Source organism: Babylonia areolata, chromosome 17, assembly GCF_041734735.1.
Source record: "Babylonia areolata isolate BAREFJ2019XMU chromosome 17, ASM4173473v1, whole genome shotgun sequence".
NCBI lineage: Eukaryota > Metazoa > Mollusca > Gastropoda > Neogastropoda > Buccinidae > Babylonia > Babylonia areolata.
The window spans coordinates 16076672-16096876 of record NC_134892.1 but is presented as its reverse complement, the minus strand read 5'-3'; the positions used below and the strand labels follow the sequence as shown (position 1 = coordinate 16096876).

The 20205-nt window shown below is 45.5% G+C and overlaps 2 protein-coding genes across 7 annotated transcripts; both read right to left on the bottom strand.

The window, feature by feature from the left end:
- On the bottom strand, window positions 1-3438 carry LOC143291500 (uncharacterized). Its single transcript, XM_076601387.1, has 4 exons — window positions 3054-3438; window positions 2433-2606; window positions 1075-1837; window positions 1-626 (listed from the first exon to the last, which is right to left on the bottom strand). Exons 1-4 carry the CDS (start codon window positions 3246-3248, stop codon window positions 214-216), a joined length of 1545 nt encoding a protein of 514 aa, XP_076457502.1. The 5' UTR covers window positions 3249-3438; the 3' UTR covers window positions 1-213.
- Window positions 3439-3901: 463 nt separating this feature from the next.
- LOC143291499 (uncharacterized) lies at window positions 3902-18580 on the bottom strand. 6 transcript variants are annotated; one of them, XM_076601382.1, is made up of 4 exons: window positions 18484-18580; window positions 9766-9984; window positions 5238-6050; window positions 3902-4239 (listed from the first exon to the last, which is right to left on the bottom strand). In XM_076601382.1, exons 2-4 carry the CDS (start codon window positions 9976-9978, stop codon window positions 4027-4029), a joined length of 1239 nt encoding a protein of 412 aa, XP_076457497.1. In that variant the 5' UTR covers window positions 9979-9984; window positions 18484-18580; the 3' UTR covers window positions 3902-4026. The 6 variants fall into 6 exon arrangements, with proteins under 6 accessions (XP_076457497.1, XP_076457500.1, XP_076457495.1 ...); XM_076601385.1 differs by having other exon boundaries at window positions 5238-5688; window positions 9874-9984; XM_076601380.1 differs by lacking the exon at window positions 18484-18580 and adding an exon at window positions 12384-12455.
- Window positions 18581-20205: the final 1625 nt, after the last annotated feature.

Here is a 20205-nt window from a genome sequence, read left to right as displayed (position 1 = left end):
CACAACCCCCCCCCTCCCACTCCCACCAAAAAAAGTTGTGGATTAAGTTCACGCTTTTTTCAGAACACATTTTGCCACATTGTTTTGAACCCTTTGTAAACAGGAAAGCTGTCCAGCTGGAAGACAAACACATGTTTTGAAACCTTTTTCACACTCTACACATTCCTTGTCTGTCATTCAGACCTCAGTCAAAACGTGGACAGAAACATTTGTCTACTCATCATCTCCAGCGATGACGAGCTGTGACGTGCAGCAGCCCATGACGTCAAACAAGGGGTCCACGTAACGTGGGACCGCCAAAGGGAGCCCCCGTTTCCCCAAGACCACAACCACCACCCTCTCCAAGCCCTTGATCATGTCAGCCTCTGCAACCTGCACCCGATCCGTGCATGGTGGAACGGCCAGCCTTTGGTACCCCCCCACGTCATCCTTTCCAATGACGTCAAATCTGATGCCCTTGCTGTCAAGGCCTTTGAGAAATCCTGCTTTCCTGGCTGCTGGAAGACTGGTTTCCCATGTTGACGTGGTGACGAGGTTTGGCAGATACCCAGAGATCAGAACGTCACTGAAGTGAAGCTTGTTTTCCGATGCTTCAAGAAGGGCGGAAGACTCACCAGCTCCATCACCTTAAAAGGAAAACATTTCATCAGACAGCAAGATATATGCATGTGTGTGTTATATGCCTGTGCATGTTGCTATTTGTGGGTGGGTGGGGGTGGGGATGGGGGTGTTGTATGTATGTATGTATATATATATGTGTGTGTGTGTGTGTGTGTGTGTGTGTGTGTGTGTGTGTGTGTGCACATGCCTATGTTTGCAAGAGTATTTTTATGTGTCTGTATATTCGTTCTTGCTCAAAATCAACATTATAGATTTCCATAGTGTTAAAAAAAACCCAATACATGTCAAAGTAAAGTTTGATAAAGGAACAGTTGAGCACGACAGTTTTGTTCGCACGTGCGTGTGTGTGTGTAGCGTGTGAGTACTTCGTGAATGCAAGCAGATGTGTTACTGTGAGTGGATTAGTGCATGTCTACATTATGTGTATTTATTAGTGTAATTTTCTTTACGTACAAATCTTCAAGTCGTGGGTCAGAAAGGCAGCCACCGCCATCCCGCACTGTTCGCAGTCCCACGTTTCCACTGAACTGTGGTCATCGTGTTGAATTCTTTTCACCCTTGGACCGTCTGTTGGAAAGGGCACGCTTGACAAAACACCGTTCTCCTCTGACGTGTACTTCACCCGGCTGAACGTGCGGTAAGCTGGAGTTGTGGTCATCTGTCTGACGACAGCAGGTGGACGGCGAACATTCTGGGTCACTTCATAGCACGCAAAGGTGGATGGTGGAGGGCAAGGGAGGGAGGTGGCCACCCAAATCACGAACCCGTCTTTTCCAAGGACTCCTTCCAGTATCAGCATCAGATAGTCAAGGAACCACGGAGCTTCGTTCACCATGACGAACAGTTTCTGATGAGCATCTGTGGAATGCTTTGGTCCTGGCTGATCGTGTGGCTGTGTGGGATCAGTTGTGTGACAGTGTTGACGGCCATCTCTAGGTTCTAGTGCTCTGAAACCTTCCCTGCCATGACCTGAAGATGGGGAAGGCTGAGGTTCACTGATTTCTATTCCTTGTGTACAGTTTGAGTCTTCTCCTTCCAAATCACCATCAGTGGTTCCACTGCAGTCACTGTCAGAGGATGCATTTTCCAGCTTCAACTGTATTTCAGTGTGACATTTGAATTGTTGAAGTTCATTGATAATGTTTTCAAAGTCTGGCTTCCTGTTCAGCACATGGAGTAGTCTTCCAGCTTGCTCTGTCGTCACTTCCCGTTCAACCTGTCAACAGGTGAGCATGATTTTAACAGAGAAAGGCACAGATATATGAAATCATGTTTTGCTAGTTTTGCTCAAAGTGTGACTGTTTCAGCATGGTTGTGGACACTTCAACACATATAATTTCAAACAGAGTTTCCACAACATTTAACATCAAAACCATACTACAGATGCTGCTGCAGATTAAAAACAACAACAGCACAGCAGATCCGTTTCATCACTGTGTGAAACAAAGGGAGAAATATAAGAGGGTAAAGAAGGGGAAGAGGAATTTAGGTATTATCGCAGATAGAGAGGAACAGAAGGGTTGATGCACACGCTCACTCTCCCACATACCAATAGTAGGGCCCACTGGAGTGTGGTTTTTTTATGAAGTGTTTACAAAAACTAAACAAAAAGTAGCCATAGCTACACAGCACATAGCAGCACTAACTCAACATTTCTTACCAAGGAAATGGGAAAGGGGTAGGGCAGAGAGGATAGGAGAGCAAGAAGGTGGAGAGGGGGGGTGAAGGGATGAGGGAGGGGAAGCAGAGTGGGGGTGGTGCCGTTGACACTACCTGCACACTATAACAACTACACACACCAAGGCACACACCTGGCTGCACATCTGGAGGGAAGCGGCATGAATTGCAGTCCATAGACTGATGATCATAACAGTGTGTCCCTGTCGGAGCCATTCCTTTGTCTTCAGCGTCAGCATCAGAGACTTCCCTGTGCCTGGGGGACCCGACAGAAACACCCTCGGAGATGGGTCTTTCAGCATCATCACCTGTGACATGGTGAACAACATACAGGTACCATCCCAAATACTGGTTTTTGTTTTTTGGCGCTGTTTGTTTTTTTTGCTCCCTCATCATCTGTGCTTGTGGGAAAAAACCCCAACCTGAAACAGCAGCAGTACTCCCACACACATTATTCCAAGCTATTCTGACATTAGACCCTTACTTGTTTTTGTTAGTAGATTCTATCTTTAATTAACTGGATTGCGTAGTTTGTTTCCGTTCCCCAAATGTCCTTCTCCATTCTCAATTTCTGTTTATTCTCTTATTTGTAATTATACACAATTCGTACACGTTCCCATACACATAAACACATTCACTGTACACATTTATTTGACGTCTAAAAAACATGAATGAACATACATTAAATCAACAACCACACACTCACACACACACACACACACATACGCACACACACACACACACGCACTTTTTACCTGTCTTTCTGGGAGAATGTGTCCAGTGAAACAGCGTGAAGTGTGAAGGACAGCCTCGGAGAGTGTGGACACCTCAGCACGTGGATTATGCGCTGTGTGCACATACAGCTTGGTGGCGGGGCCGCAAAACCTGAATGAACCAAAAAACTGCATCGACCTTTCATGAAATGATACGCTGCATACATTAAGATACATACTCTGCCTGTCTGTCTACTTTCCATCTAACTCACGTCCATCAGAGATTTCTCAATTTTTGTTTTTTGGGATTGGGATTGTTGTTATTTTTTAATTTTGGGATTGGAATGAGGATGAAATTGCATTATGACAATGGATGATGGTGGAAATGTAATGTTTTTTTCATTAAATTTTTTTTTTTTTTTTTAATGATCGGTGGAATTACCACTTTTACGATGACAAGTCTCAAGGGTAGAAGATATACAGCCCGTCAGAGTGGAACTATCCCACCATGGTATCTAAGCCACAGCAGTGGTGACATAAAAACCTGCTGTGACACTAAACCCTTTGCAATACTGATGAGACTAAACCCGCTATAAAACTGGTGAGACTAATCTTCTAAAATACTGACGGGACTCAGCTAAAACTTTGGTAATACGGGTGAGATTAAAACGATCTATAGTGATGAGAATAAATCCACTGTAATGCCAGTGATGCATGGTTTTGATGTCAGTATTGTAGTGGGTTTCACGTTGCCAGAGTAATAATGGGTATATATATATATATATATATATATATATATATATATATATATATATGGTTCTCACCTCCCCAGTATTACAATGGGTTCAGTCTCATCAGTGTGATAATGGGTCTTGTCTCACCACTTTTATTGTGGATTTAGTCTAATCACTTTTATAGTGAGACTAAACCTTCAAACACACACACACAAACCCACACACAAACGTGCACACACACACACACACACACACACACACACACACAAACACGCACGCACTTACCTTGCAATCATGGACTCATAAATATTGTTATCCATGTTGCTGGAGGTAATTCTGCTCATGAGCGGCAACCACCAATCAGAATACATCTCCTCGGTGACATCAACATCAACATTTCCATGGTGACCGATGGGTGGCAGATGGTCAGAGAAGATGCACTTTAGTAACGCTTCATCCCTTGACAGAGACTGATTCAAGCCATCGCGAAATGCCTGGGGAAAAAAAAGATTCACACACACAGAGGCACGCATGCGTCCATAGGAAACACGCACACACATAGACACACACACACACACACATACACACATATATATATATATATATATCACGAAGAGAACAACGGTAAACACAATAACCAAGCAGCTTAATTTCGATCCAAATATTTCGGCAAAAAATGTTTTCCTCTGTGTATTTCTGTTCTCGACTATAATGGCGACCTGACCTATGTCATTTACAAAATCAATGTTATAGATTTCCATAATGTTCAAAAACTTTCCAGCATGCGTCAAAGTAAAGTCTGATGAAGGAACAGCTGAGCATGAGGACAGTTCATTCATGTGTGTGTGTGTGTGTGTGTGTGTGTGTTGACATATATACACAAACATCCTTTTCACAATTGGCAAAAAACACAAACTAAACAGTGTACATGTGCCTTAATCACTGGAAAAAACTAAGCCACGGATGTCATCCGGCAAGCCATGAAGACAACATCAAGTATACATCAGGTGTGTGCCAGCTTACTTTTGATCTCCAACAATGCTAAGCCCACTGAGTGAGTCTGGACACTGAAGTGATGGGGCGTACTGGGGCATTTGGTCCTGAAGGAACTTTGAAACAAAAGTTTGACGGTCTTTGGAAGGACGCACGGACAGGGGCGATGTGGGGCATTCTGTCTCCAAGGAGTTAAGCTGATACCGTTACAGTAGAAAGAAGGACGAGGAGGTAGACTTAGTGAATGTGTGTGTGTGTGTGTGTGTGTGTGTGTGTGTGTGTGTGTGCGTATGTGTGTGTGTGTGTGTGCACGCATACGCGCACGCATTTGTGTGTTGATTCCCGCACTCATGTGCATACATTCGTCCTTGCGCAGGTGCATGGTTGCCTGTATGCATGTTCATAAGAGAAACTGATCAAGTTTCATATAATCAAATAGTTTATTAAATAGTTATATTAACACCGAAAAAAATGAGAGAAGAAAAGAAGGTAAAAATACCTGGTCCAGCGCAGGGTCCTGTTCCAGCGCTGCACGTACAGCACGTCTCTGCAGATTGGGCAGCATCAGCACCTTGGTGATGGGAACCCTTCCCTGGGTGACGTCACCCACCAGGTGCCTCAGAACGCCCACCTGTCTGTCCAGCTGTTTCAGGGACTGTCTCACTCTCTTACGGATGACGTGCTCCTGCTCGCTCTGACTCACGCTGTCTCCAAAATCGTTCCCGACAGATTCCACCTTCACGATAATGATTCCGTGGGTTCGGTGCAACATGAGGATGTCAAACTCACCACGCTGCTGGAGATCGCGAGGTCTGGGGAAGACGGACAGGTCCACGTGTGGCAAGGAATAGGCTGTCTTTTCTGACCACACAGTTGGGTCGTTTGGCTTTCCACCTGAAGTCATTGCTGACCATTCTGATGATTTTCGTTCCTTCCCACATCCCCGTCTGCTGTAAGGATGACCAGGTCTTTTTTTCAGTGGGAACGTGTTTGTTTTCCCACCACAGTTCAGATAGTGATCAAACGACAAGGAAAAAATCACCACCATACCTTCATCTTCGTCTGCTTTCCCATTCCTCTCAAACATTGAAGTCAGAGCATTATGAATACGTCGCAGGGCTTCGTCACTTCTGACGTCACTCATCAGGTCATGTTGAGGACTTTTGATGACGTCACTTCCAACAGTAATTTCAAGGTACTGTACACGGTTGAAATATACGGGTGGTATCATATAGGTACTGGTGAAACGTTGTGGAAATTTCTCATGTATGGCTTCTCTCCAGGACTCCAACAGATCTTCCCTTAGAGAAATCTATTTTTAAAAAAAGAAAAGAAAAAAAGTTACTCTCATAATATCTTTCGTTATTTCTTTGTCTCTCGATCTATCTGTATGTAAATCTGGATCTTTCATTTCTTCTTTCCGTACACACACATGTATATATATAATCATAGTTATCTATGATTTATATCTGCATCTATCTATCTATATGTGTATATATATATATATATATATATATATATGTGTGTGTGTGTGTGTGTGTGTGTGTGTGTGTGAAGCCGTCAATACATAGTGATCCTCATTCTGAATCCTCCCAGTGGGTGCAACCTTGCCGTGGTTGGGGGGCTTGCGTGTCTCAATAACCCTGAGAGCTATGCTGGCGGGAGATTCGTCTCCTGGTAGGGCCACCCGTCAGACAGGTCAAAGGACGAATAGTACCCACTGGTCCTCCAGGTTGGGGGTTTGAATTAGGCTAACAACCCGGTTCTGTAAAAAGAAGACTGTTACAGAAACTGCAACAACAATTTCTGAGAACTGCTTGGTCCAGGAGGGGTACTCTCTGGTACAGCCCATGACGCGAGCTGGTGAAAGCCCTTGGGAAGCCAGTGCGCCGACAACTCTTCTGACGACCAAGGCCAAAACCAGGATAGGGACCTGGAACATCAGAACCCTATACGAGACAGGCAAAACAGCTCAAGTCTGTCGTGAGATGCAAAGGTACAACTTGAAGATTCTAGGCCTATGTGAGACAATATGGACAGGATCAGGAAGAACGCAACTAGTGAGTGGAGACACCATCATCCACTCTGGACAGGAAGAAGGCCAACCCCACACCCATGGAGTAGCGTTGCTGATGACACCCGAAGCAACACGAGCACTGCTGTCCTGGGAGCCTATGTCACCAAGGATCCTCACGGCACGCTTCAATTCAAAGGGCAGGAAAGTTACCATCATTCAGTGCTACGCCCCTACCAACGTGGCAGTCATCAAAGAGAAGGATGATTTTTACCAACAAGTCCAAGCAGTCATAGACAAGACACCCAAAAGAGATATGAAGATCCTCATGGGAGACCTGAATGCCAAGGTAGGCGCCGACAACACAAACAGAGAGCTCATCATGGGCAGACACGGCACTGGAGTACAGAATGAGAATGGAGAACTTTTCATGGAGTTCTGCACCTTCAATGACCTGGTCATTGGAGGCACCTTGTTTCCCCACAAGACCATCCATAAGACCACGTGGGTTTCCCCTGACGGCAAGACCGAGAACCAGATCAACCACATCACCATCGGTCGTAAGTGGAGACGAAGCCTGCACGACGTCAGGGTAAAGCGCGGCGCAGACGCAGCATCGGATCACCACCTGGTTGTGGCAGCACTCAAAACCAAGCTGAAGGCCTACAACGACCAGGCCGCAAGACCATCGCACAAGTACAACGTGCACAGCTTGAAGGAGAAACTCAAAGCAGAAGAGTTCAAGATTGAATTGAGGAATAAGTTCAGTGTGCTTTCCCAACTCCCAGAGGACTCAATAGAAGAACATTGGCACAGCCTTCGAGAGACCTGGACAACAACTTGCAAAACAGTCCTGGGCAAGAAAACGAGGAAGCACAAAGAGTGGCTATCAACAGACACCTGGACACTCATCACTGAGAGGAAGCATTTGAAAGACCAGATCAACTGCACGCAAGATCAAGCCGAGAGACATGAGCTACAAGCACAGTACTGGGAGACGAACCGACAAGTAAAGCGAAGTGCGAGAACAGATAAAAGAACCTACATCGAGGAACTGACAGCAGAAGCTGAGAGTGCAGCAGGTCAGCGGAACATGAAGCGCCTGTATGAGATCACCAGGACACTCTCCGGGGAAAAACAGCAACCCAAGCCGGCCCGTCAAGGACAAAGACGGAAACACCATCCTTGGCGAAGAACAGCAGAGAACAAGATGGGCGGAGCATTTCAAAGAAACGCTCAACCGACCAGCACCACCCGCCCCACCAGACATCCCGCCACCTACCAAGCTCCTCGACATCATCACCAACCCTCCCAGCAAGACCGAGATCGTCAAGGCCATCAAGTCCCTCAAGTCAGGAAAGGCAGCCGGCCCAGATGGAATTCCACCTGAAGCTCTGAAGGCCGACATCCAGACTTCAACTGAGATGCTGCACCCTCTCCTTTGCAAGATCTGGGAACAGAAGCGAGTGCCAAAAGACTGGAAAAGAGGACATCTTGTAAAGCTGCCAAAGAAAGGGGACCTTTCATCCTGCAACAGCTGGCGGGGAATCATGCTGTTGTCTATTCCGGGCAAGGTACTGAGCAGAATCATTCTTGAGAGACTGAAGAACGCTTTGGACACGACACTTCGGGACGAACAAGCAGGCTTCCGACAAGATCGCTCGTGCACGGATCACATCGCAACCATGCGCATCATCATCGAGCAGTCCCTGGAGTGGCAGACCCCCCTGTACACAGTCTTTGTCGACTTTCAAAAAGCTTTTGACAGTGTCGACCGAGATGTCATCTGGAGACTGATGTACCACTATGGATTTCCACCAAAGTTTGTAACCATCATCCAGCAAATGTACGAAGACGCCACCTGTCAAGTGATCCACGACGGGAAACTGACGGAACCTTTCAGTGTGAAAACCGGCGTCCGTCAGGGTTGTTTGCTCTCACCGACCATTTTCCTGATGGTGGTTGACTGGGTCATGAGGCAGTCTACAGCAGATCGGAGGACAGGCATCCAGTGGACTTTCACTAAACAGCTGGAGGACCTAGACTTCGCAGATGACATAAGTCTTCTCTCCCACAGGCAGCAAGATGCGCAGGAGAAACTATGTCGTGTGGCAGAAGAAGCTGAGAAGACTGGACTCCAAATCAACATTGGGAAAACAGAGGTCATGAGGGTCAACAACAAGAAGATCCAGTGCAACTACACCAAGAGAACATCAAGGAGGTTGACAAGTTTGTCTACTTAGGCAGTGTTGTCAGCAAAGACGGAGGGACGGACGAAGACATCAAGAGCCGTATCAACAAAGCAAGACACGCCTTCAACACCCTTCGACCAATCTGGAGATCGACAGCCCTCTCAATCCGCAACAAGATCCGGATTTTTAACACCAACGTGAAGTCGGTTCTACTCTATGGCTCAGAGACGTGGAGAGTGACAAAGACCAGCACCCACAAGCTTCAGACATTCGCCAACAGATGTCTAAGAAACATCCTGAACATCAGATGGCCAGAGGTTGTCTCCAATGAAGAACTTTGGAACATGACAAAACAGGCCCCACTGGAGACGGAAATCAAGAAACGGAAATGGGGATGGATAGGCCATACACTACGCAAGCCTGCAACAAACATCACAAGACAGGCTCTTGATTGGAACCCACAGGGGAAAAGGAAAGTTGGCCGTCCGAAGCAGACCTGGCGGAGAAGCATTGAGGCAGAGACAAGGGCGGCCGGAATGACGTGGGCCGAACTGAAGAGGACCAGCCAGAGCCGGGTGCGTTGGAGGAGTGTTGTTGCGGCCCTATGTTCCCCACGGAATCAAGAGGAATAAGTCAAGTAAGTCAAGTCATTCTGAATATGTGTAGAGGAGAATTTAAAAAAAAAAAGGAAAATGAATGGTCAACGTATGTACATATATAGATATATATATCATTCACACACACAAATACACACACATACACACACAGAGAAACACGGCACGTGCATTATCTCTCTCTCTCTCTTTCATTCCCGCACTGACTTTCTCCAAGTTTTTCAGAGGACAGGATCTCCTTACACTGCTGTCTTCACTCTCACTGCCTCCCAGTTCAGTCTGTTTTCTGTGAACTGGGTTATTTTTAGCGCTGACCTGAAGACAAGAAGACGAGAGTCCTGTGCATGCTGGAGCCGAGCTACCTGAGCCAGGTGGACCATTGAGGGACTCACTGTCTTCCGATTTTGACTCTGTCGCCATGTTGTCCTGTAACAAATGTATGATTTGATCAGCTCCATAGAGCCACGCCCATTTCCCTTTTCAACCAATTCATTTTTTGCTTACATTTTCATATCATTTGACACTTGGCATATCTACCTTCCGTAGCAGTCATGTATGCTTATCTACAATCTTTTACCCGTTTAAGTCTGATCATCATCATCAAAGTTGTCTCAACGGGAAACAAAGATGACAATATGTTGTGCCATCATCGATGGAAGTCATCAAGGACATGCATGTGGCATTGGATCCCAAAGTCCAAAGCACACAAGCGGCTGCATGTGGGGCATGGAACGCCAGCAGGCAGGGTAGGGGCAGATGTAGCTCTGTGTCACCGGAGCAGCAGCAAAGCACTGGCGGTAGTCTCCATCAAATGTCCTCACTGCAGTTTTTGTCGGAGCAACACAGCTGCTTCTATCAGCAGCAGCAGTCTCAAGCTGCCAAGGCTGAAGGTTTGCCCGTTTGAGGTTGGTTTTGAAGTAACTTTGTACCTCTTCTTTGGGCTTCCATGTGCAACTGCCATGCGCCAGCTGCCCATAGAAGAGCTTTCGGGGAATTCTGAACCTTTCCACATGGATGACATGGCCAGACCATCTATACTGGACCTAGTCAGGACTTTTTGGTTAGTGATCTGGTCCTGCCAGCATGTCTGTATGATTGACATCATGGAACGTGTGTGGAATGGCTCCAGCCGTTTGATGTGCCTGCGGTGACATCTCATGTTCTGCAGCTGTAGAGCATTGGTGGAATTCTACTGCATTGTACACTGTGAGCTTGGTAGAGATGCGAATGCCCTTTGCAAGACTTTGGTACGGGTCTGCCAAAAGCTTGGTAAGCTTTCTGTATCCTGGCTGTACTCTCCCTGTCCAGGGAACTATCGTTAGAGATGGCGCTGCCCAAGTGATTAAATGCATCAACATTCTTCAGCGGTGTTCAATTAATGATAATCCATGGCTTCTGGGTGTGGGGGTTGGGGGCGGGGGAGCGGGGGCACTTGTCGATAATAGTCTGATGGTGGTTCTCCTTGTGGGCCATCAGTGCACAATCATCAGCAGATGGCAGGCAACTTCCGTTATAAGCCTTTCCTGTGCCTTTTGTCGCAGCAGAAATTGTCTTAACTCGAAGACTGATCCACCAGGCAGTACCCGGTGTAGATACCCAGATTAAGGTCTCCAACAGCATGAAGCAGCACTTGCGCAAAAACAAGTTAATCAGCACAGAAGCGAGCACACAGCCTTGTTTCGCGCCACTCTTAAAACTTAAACGTTTTAGTCTTCTATGGCAATGTTAAAAACAACAACAATAAAACTCTTGTTATCTGATTCTGTGCAAATTATATGGTACACAATGGAATGAAACGTATCGCATCAGAACCATCACTGAGAAATTAAGTGATTTAAAATGATCCTGCCTTTTACAGGTCAATGCCAGGGAATTCTCAACCATACTTCATCTTAAATGGCGCCCTTTGATAGGGTAGAACTGAAAGATTAAAACGAGATTTACCTGCGAGTTGAAGCTTGATCAGAGTTCTACCCTATAAGAGGGCGCCACGTCAACATTACAGTGAGTATGCAGATGAAGCAACCTTCAATGCCAGTGCGATGCCGGGAAAGTTACGCTACAGGTCAGTTGTCTCTCTGGTCCTTCTGTTGATGCAAGTCATTGTGTTTATTGCTTTTATGTTTACCGGCCATATCTTGTGTGACCACGGTTGTCACTTGTTCAACCTTTCCTGTGCCGTGAAAGTGTCTATGCCATCGCCTGAGTTTCCCTGGATTTCTCTCAGCTGTGACTGAACTTGACAGATGACATGGGACAGAACTGAGCTCTCGGTAAGGCTGGCCCCAGTCTGGCTTTTGTCGGACAAGGATGGAGCAATCTGTTTACCTAATACCCCTACTAAGCAAGTGATACGACACTGACTGACAGCTGAGCACTAAGTCCTAACGGACTTTTACTATCTCAGCGGAGCATAAAAGACTGGTTGATCATTGCTACGCCGGGGATAATTTTGACGTATTGCAAGCCGCGATCACGCTTTCACTTGCCCCACAGCGGCAGGGCCGTCAGATCATATCTCAGTTTTAGTGTTCCCTGTACTCACTTCATAACAATAATGGCAAAAGTGCAAAAAAGAACTACGATATTTGACAAGCTGTTTTCAGTTCAGTAGAAACACCTACAGTAACCCACCCCCATGTACAACCTGACCACAGCCGCTGTATCACATTTTCATAACTGGCGAAGAAAAAAATAACGGGTGTGATGAGGGGGGTGTCGGGAGTCATCACCATAAAGTTGAAACAGACAATGCTGAATACAAGGTTTTCAAAATGAAAGTCAGCCCGCCCGGTTGTGCCACAGAATGTCACAATTCTACATACCGCAGTGAGAGAGAACACCCACGGGAAAAAAGCGTCCCTGCTACTTCACGCCAGCTGCAAAAAGTGGCCCTGGCTGTGAAAAACGGTCACTCCCTTCCTAGAATGAAACGCGCGCGAAACGAGGAAAGAGTAAATGGTTCGAGTGTGCGTGCTGGCTGTGTGGGCTGATCAGAGCTTGTCAACTCGTCTGGGAAACCGTGTCGATTTCTCCTCAGCTTGCGTCGTTCTGTTGTTGCAAGTTTTTGTTTGTGGTCTTTTGTGTGACTGAGTTCAGTTTTTCATGCCTGTTGTTTGATATGGTATAATGCATATATCGAGGCGACAATATTTTGGCAATAATGTTATCAGTCTTTTCTAAAGTTGTACTGTACTGACCATTCAAGTTATACGAATTTTCAGAGAGAGAGAGAGGGAATTTACACACGTAACGATTCTGCCTGCTTCTGGTAGTTTAACAATGCACATGACCGCAAAATATTGAACTGGCAAAATCACAATTGTCAGTTCAACAGTTACCCGGCGAGTAATAAGTGTATTCAAATATGATAGGCGGATGAAGATGAATTGAAACAATATTGCGCATTATCAGTTATGGGCAAAGCAACCTGTGCGGGCAATATCCCCGGCAGTGTCCGTCACAAACGTCTTATCTTTCTTTCTGCCGCGGCGTCTTCCAGTTATTGATCCAAAGAGAGTTGTCATTAATCGTAAATTGTTGCGCTGTTGCATCCTAACACTCGTGTTCCGCTGAGCCGATCCATTCCGACGGCTATGCCGAAACAAGCTGAGACTGAACTTGAAGTCTGTGGGCTGATTTCATGCTCAGTGCCATTTTCTCAGAGACATGAACAGCCTGGGAAGTATCCATGCACGTCATTCGCCACTGAATAATTCCAAATTTAAAATATTTTGCAAATTGCAATCAAACATCGTTTCAATATTTCAAAACGGAATCCATATTGACTGAAACACATGGCATGGTATTCATAACAAAGCACGTATCTTCTGAACCGAGTCAGTTCACCTGCACAGGCGGCGGCACAACTTTAGCGGCGAGTGAAATCTTGTCGCGACCAAAGTGATATTGTTTTCAGTGTGTGTGTGTGTGTGTGTGTCATTGGAGGCAAACAAAATGTAAACTGTGACTAACGTGGCACACGGCAAAACTTCCAGTTATTTTTAGTAACCAAAGTGACATCATTCCAGTGTGTGTGTGACGATGTGTGTGTGTGTGTGTGTGTGTGTGTGTGTGTGTGCGCGCGCGCGCGCACAACAGTGGACTAAGCAAAACAATTGGAAGTAAACTGAACCTCAGTCTTTTTTTTGGCGGGGCCATTAAAACTGTATGACTTTTCAAAGATGTTTCATGCATGTCATCAAATGGCTGGGATAGGGGAGAGCGATGATGATGGGGGATGGGGCAGGTGGTGGTGTGGGGTGTAAAGGCCACTTTGAACCATTCGGAGGCAGCAATTAAGTTGGACCTTTAGGGAGATATCCTGATATATATATATATATATATATATATATATATGTAATAGGGTGAAACCGTAATCTTTGCCCAGCTTAGAGAGAGAGAGAGAGTGTGTGTGTGTGCGCCGTGTGTGTGCACACATGCATGTTTGTTTCCATGTGAGCAGTTCAATGATCCAAAGATGCTTCTGTGTGACTGCTTCACTGTGACATGCAAAGTGTTATTCACTGTGACCTGCAAAGTGTTATTCACTGTGACCTGCAAAGTATTATTCACTGTGACCTGTAAAGTATTATTCATGTACCGGCGGCGGAAGCACTGCATCTTCATCTCTTTTTTAAAAAGTGAGTTCTGTCTTTCTTTGCAGAATCAGCATCTGTAATTTTGCGGTCAGCTCTGATTTAACTAGAAAGGGGAAAGGCAACAGAGGCTTAGAAGTGCATGGGTGTCATCGTCACAGTCGAAGGCGACGCACAATCAAGGAGACATATTTTGATGCCAAGAGTGCGCCATACAACCTGCAATGGCAAACGGACAAGGAAAACGCGGAGCAGCTTTAGCGAATGAAAATAGGAGTTATTTTTAGCGAACACCGTGACAGTGTAGGTTTCGGAAAAAAGAAGAAGAAGAAGAAGAAGAAGAAAAAAAGAAGAAGAAGACTTAATGCATATCATAGTAATACATATGTCAAGTACATAGATATGTGTAAGTTGGCCAAACAGAGCAAACCATAGGCCTAGTTTGCATCAGTTTGACATGGTACAGTATATGACACCAAAACATATGTTAAGTACATAGATATGTGTAAGTTCGACTCAAAAATGAAAAAAAGAGCCATGAACATGACCGAGACATTCGAGTGTACTGTAACAGTCGAACCAAATGAAATCGTTCTTGATGATTCATTACATCGGGAGTGGCTACACACACACACACACACACACACACACAGAGAAAGGCGTAACCAACGATCTTTCTGTAAACTGAAACGCGAGCAGACTTTGACGACTGCCAACAACGTGACTGCTCAGTAAGTCGCACACTGCTGAACAGACCGAAACGCACACGCACATCCACACACTGACTTGACTGAGAGACCAAACAAGTCACAACGCAGCCAAGGTGAAGGCTGTTTACACCAACAGAGACTGAAAGACCTGAAAAAGTGACGTGTGCAAAAGAAAGAAAAAGAAAACAAAAAACGACAACAAAACCCAACCAGGATCACGCCACGCAAACATGATGAAGGTGAAGGCCACTTTCAGGGATTTCAGCCAGCCTCGCTCGCTTGGGACAGCGCGGCTGAGTGACGACGCGGGAGAGGCAGAAGCGACTGCTGCCAACATAATTATTTGTAATTCTCTCTTCCGTGTTTTCAAACTCGGTCGCTGATATGGTTTGGGTACAACACTCGACACACCAGTCTGTCCAAAACAAACATGCAAGGCACCATCGAGGGCGGGAGAAGAGGAAGACAGGGGAAGAACTGGCATGAGAACATCAAACAATGGACCGGACTCCATACACGTGAGCTGCTGCCGGCGGCTGGACAGAGACAGATGGAGAAGGGAGGTTGCGTCTGCGGTCCTCGGGTTTTCCCCGACGACTACCTTGTAGTTTGTGGGCCTGAGCTCGAGCTCGAGAGCTCGCGTTGACGGTAAAGACCCGCTCTGCACGGCTGGGTGACTGGACAGCGGGGAAAGGGAGGGGAAGGGTGCGTGTAAACAGAAGAAACAGACACAAGGAATTTTCCCCTGAGCCAGTTATAATTATTAAAACAAAATGAAAAATGTTTTTTCATCCGCTCATGCACACTGTCACCTGGAAACAAGTTAATTAAATTTTTTTTTTTAACCCAGGAACAAAATGTCTTGACTGTCACAAGTCATAATTCTCGCTGTGCACAACTTGCTTGATCCAATCCCAGGATCGCCTCAGTCCCGCTAGGCCGGCCAGTTATGTCTACTCAAAGTAGCGTGTGTCGATGTCCACCCCACACAACTTGTGGGACACTCGGGCAGCACCTCCTCCGTTGAACATCAGTTCCACAAGGGGTCCCTCCACTCCGTGACCGGTCAACATGGAGCCCTGATTCCACTTCCCATGTTTTTAGCTCTTGGCACTCCATTTAATTCCCGGTTCCTTCTGACACACTGAACGAGCATCCAGCTAATCCTCTACTGTCCCCTTATGTTATTTTCTTATATTTGCTGTCCTTTCACACCACTCATGCATTAATACCATTTTCCAATTAACAATACAATATTCATTTCAAAGTCTTATTAATGCACATAAAAAGTATTAATTTATCACAAAGCAAACATGCAAAAAACTACTAATTTATCAATAACTGTTCAATCATAAGTTGAATTCCGAATAAAATTATCCAGCAACTAACCATTGAATAACCGGTAAAATAAAAACTTAACAATTTTTCACCACCTGATGTTCGAAACAGTCGAGGCTCGGCGTTACAGCACACACATTTTCGCACACACACGTGAACATGCACAGCTCACGATTCACCCACACTTACCACGTGCAAAACATATTTCCACACTCATACAGGTATTCTAAAAAAACAAAAACAAAAAACCCCAAAAAAACAAAAAACAAAACAAACAAAAAAACAACCAAATAAATGTTTCGTTCCTCCTCGCGCCGACTTTCCCTCCTCGCTAGCGTCGGGGGCCTGTGTGTCTCGCTTCGTGTATGGCTGCCACTTCACTGGGTGTCGACGGGTCCGAGTCCCCCGTGGTCTCAGTTGCGCAAGGTTCGCAGACACCGCCAAAAGGACGGCTGCGAGGTGGTGGGAGGGGAGGGAGGGGAGGGGAGGGCGGGGTGTGGGATACCAGTCTACAGCCGAGAACGATACCCGGCTGACTACACCATCGAACAACTGCGACACCCATCGGGGCAAAGATTCCCTTCTGAACCAACGGATCACATCTGACCACCGAAAATCGACTACTGCCGGACATCTGTCGAGAACAACTTGACCTTAAGGGCTTTCTGCCGATAGGTCGTTAAACTCAACTCTACATCTTGGGAACCAGTGTCGGTGGTGTGCGGAACCGGCGCCGCTGGATCGACATGCCGTACATACCAAAACAACACGTTTTGAAACATCCGGCCGCTCGTGGTGTGAACGCTCACCTAGCTTTTTGTTTGTGTTTCGATCTCGCAGTGGGTGTGCATCAACCTTCTGGCACGGACACATATATAACATCGAATTCATTAGACACGTCCCCTCTTCCCAACCTCACAAATACACAACCAACACGCGTATGCCGACACAAAAGCAGTACTCACGATTTCCCCCCCCGAGTCAAATCCAGATGAAAGGCGACTGAAGTAGTGTAATGTGCGTACGCCGTAGGCCGACCGTTTCGTGGTTGATTATTCCCCAAATCACCGGTGTTGTTCCAGAAACACTGCCAGCGCGTGTTGCATTGCGCTTGGGAAGTAATGACACGAAAATCACTTGTTGCTGGATTTGTGTTGTGTGGCAACACTTTCGTTTCAACTGTTCAGGGATGATGATCCTAAGTCTCTTAGTGAACTCAGTACGGAAAAACCCAAACTCATGGGTTTTCCCGATTGGTGTCTGGTGTGTGTTTGTGTGTGTGTGTGTGTGTGTGTGTGTGTGTGTGTGTGAGTGTGTGTGTGTGTGTGTGTGTGTGTGTGTGTGTGTGTGTGTAGGCGTTTCAGCCATGATCCAAATGCGTGTTGATAGAATGAATTAAAGTCATGGAAGTTTGAAAACATTTTCATTGCTTGTGTGTGCATTAAATGAAACAGGCAGCAGACGGGGACAAAGAAAGGGAGGGGAGGGGTGAGAGAGAGACACAAACAGACAGGGACAGACAACGACCAGGAGAAGCACTGAAAATGAATAAGTTAACATGATATCGGCAACGTTGCCTGAGATGACGGACGCGTGCTGCTGTCTTAAAATCGTCAGAATTTGACCCCATCGACTCGGGGAGGAAAAGGGTTCCTCAGTCAGCTAAAGGACAGGCGCACTGGCCGAGAAGTTCAGTTCACCCGGGGACTTTCAACCCCAGGGTAATGGGTACGAGAGAACCATCCCTGTATAGGCATTGCTGATCGAGGGTGGTAATCGTTTGGGGTTTTTTTTCTCAGTCTCTGTGGTTATGAAATGTGCAGACCTGTTACGAGTCCTAGTTTCAGGAGGCGTAAAAGCGTATAGGCTGATCCATATACGCTACACCACATCTGCAAAACTGGCAAAACAAAAAAGAAAAGAAAGGAAGAGATGCCTGGCCTGCGCATACATATTCCAACTGCACAGGTCAGGCAAGTGCCTTAATCCTCTTCATGTGTGCACACATTATGAATACGAATTGAAGAGGAAAATCCCGTAATCTACATGAACACGAACATATCCAACATCGCAGTGATCCAGCATGTGCGCCCCCCAAAAACGAAATATAGCTGCCTGCATGACAGGGTTAAAACGGTCATTCAGGATTCCACTCTACTTTCAATCGCCCATATGTGAGACGGGAAATGAACAAAATTCCTCGTACCTGTATGCGAGTGAACGTGGGAGCTTCGGCCCACGAACACAGAAAGAACAAAGAGAAAGAGCGAAACAAATACCTCGTCATTCGGTAAAAGGCCAGTGACTGCCCAGGTCAGGAGCCGCGATGACCGCTAAAGCAGGTGGCTTGGTCCTTCAGGAGGTGTGACAATGGCGTCTCTTCTGTCCCTCTCTGTTTCCCTCTCGGTTCACGCACAAGGCATTGTTGGGTTTCGAGCGTAAGCCGTTTTGAGTGACAGAGAAGTCCGGGAATCTCCGAACTTCATTGGCACAATACAACAAGATTAAAACGTTAACAGGAATCAGAACACTGAATCGATGATAAAAACAGATAAGTAACGATCAAATCATCTTGTTATCTTTCCCATTTTGATGAATTTCCCTTTTTTTCAAACACGCTGTCCTCCCAGTTTTCAGCTTGTTGCCAAAATTAAAAATGGATATCGGAATCAAATATTTCTTTGGAAGGAGCTTCAAGTTGTTTTGAATATCTGCAAATTTCAGGCATTCCATGATAAAATGAAATTTGTCTCCGATCACACCCCCATTACAGTTACGACAAGTGTTTTCACGTAGAATACTATGACACCTACCAGTCTCAGCAGGTAATTTTGCTTTGACTTGTCCTATTTCCCCGCGACAAAAGAGACGGACGTATGGAACAACCAATCACGAGATCCGCTCGTTTCACACAAAATGGCTGACATCGTTTGGACTCGATTCATTCGTTTGACGTTGCTCAATTAATCATGAAAACAAAGTGTTTTGGAAGTAAACGATTAGACTGTTTGGATGAAAAGATTGTCATTACATCTGAACGCATGTCTGTTTAAGAGTGATTTCTGTGAGTGCCCCCACAATGTTGACTTTCTACTTTGAACAGTAACTCACATGGTAACGTTTGTAATTCCTGCCTGAGAATATTCTGAGAACGAAAGTATCTTTGACTGAAATTGTAAGGATAACTGGATTTCCAAATATCTTTTAGAGCTGTACACACTTCTTCTTTATTTCCACACACACATCATGTGCAAGTAAACACACACACACACACACCACCACCACCACCACTACCACACAAAAATACGACTGAACATTCACACAAACCCTACTGAACACACACACACACACACACGACACCACATACAAACACTACTAAACACACACATACACACACCACATCACACACTGACACAAACAGTACTGAACACACACACACACACACACACACACACACACACACACTGTACCACACCACACACAAAAACATGACTGAACTCTCAAACAGTACTGAACACAAACACACACACACACAAACACTACTGAGCACTCACACAAATACTAATGAACACACACACACACACACACACACACACACAGAGTCATTCCTTCATTTACTCCTTCATCCACATGCTCACTGTGTAGACACTGAGAGCACATAAATAACATTAGACATAATAATACATGAACATGTAAAATCAAATATTTGAGTTCTGCAATTTTGACAGTTCACTGATCCTGAAGTAATGTGCTGGGATAACCAACAAATCAACTGAAAGAAATATTGATTGCAACCATAACTAATTTTTTATTATTTTTTTATTAATTTTTTTTTTTTTTTTTTTTTTACTGGTGTGCTATTTTACCAATATTGATTACAAATGTTGGTTGCAACTTAAATTGAATGTTTGTAAACAGTCAGAATACAAATATCATACTGACAGCAGCTAAGTGTGACTATTTCCCCATGAAATCACAAATATTAGCATGAAATTATGATC

Coding starts and splice junctions, on each gene's coding strand:
- LOC143291500 (XM_076601387.1), bottom strand. CDS start 3,248: ATGTATCTTAATGTATGCAGCGTATCATTTCATGAAAGGTCGATGCAG. Junction 2,607..3,053: donor ACATTCTCCCAGAAAGACAG/GTAAAAAGTGCG, acceptor ACCATGTCACAG/GTGATGATGCTGAAAGACCC. Junction 627..1,074: donor GACCCACGACTTGAAGATTT/GTACGTAAAGAA, acceptor TTTCCTTTTAAG/GTGATGGAGCTGGTGAGTCT.
- LOC143291499 (XM_076601382.1), bottom strand. CDS start 9,978: ATGGCGACAGAGTCAAAATCGGAAGACAGTGAGTCCCTCAATGGTCCA. Junction 6,051..9,765: donor CTCTGAAAAACTTGGAGAAA/GTCAGTGCGGGA, acceptor TTTTAAAAATAG/ATTTCTCTAAGGGAAGATCT. Junction 4,240..5,237: donor AGGACCCTGCGCTGGACCAG/GTATTTTTACCT, acceptor TTTTTTCCCCAG/GCATTTCGCGATGGCTTGAA.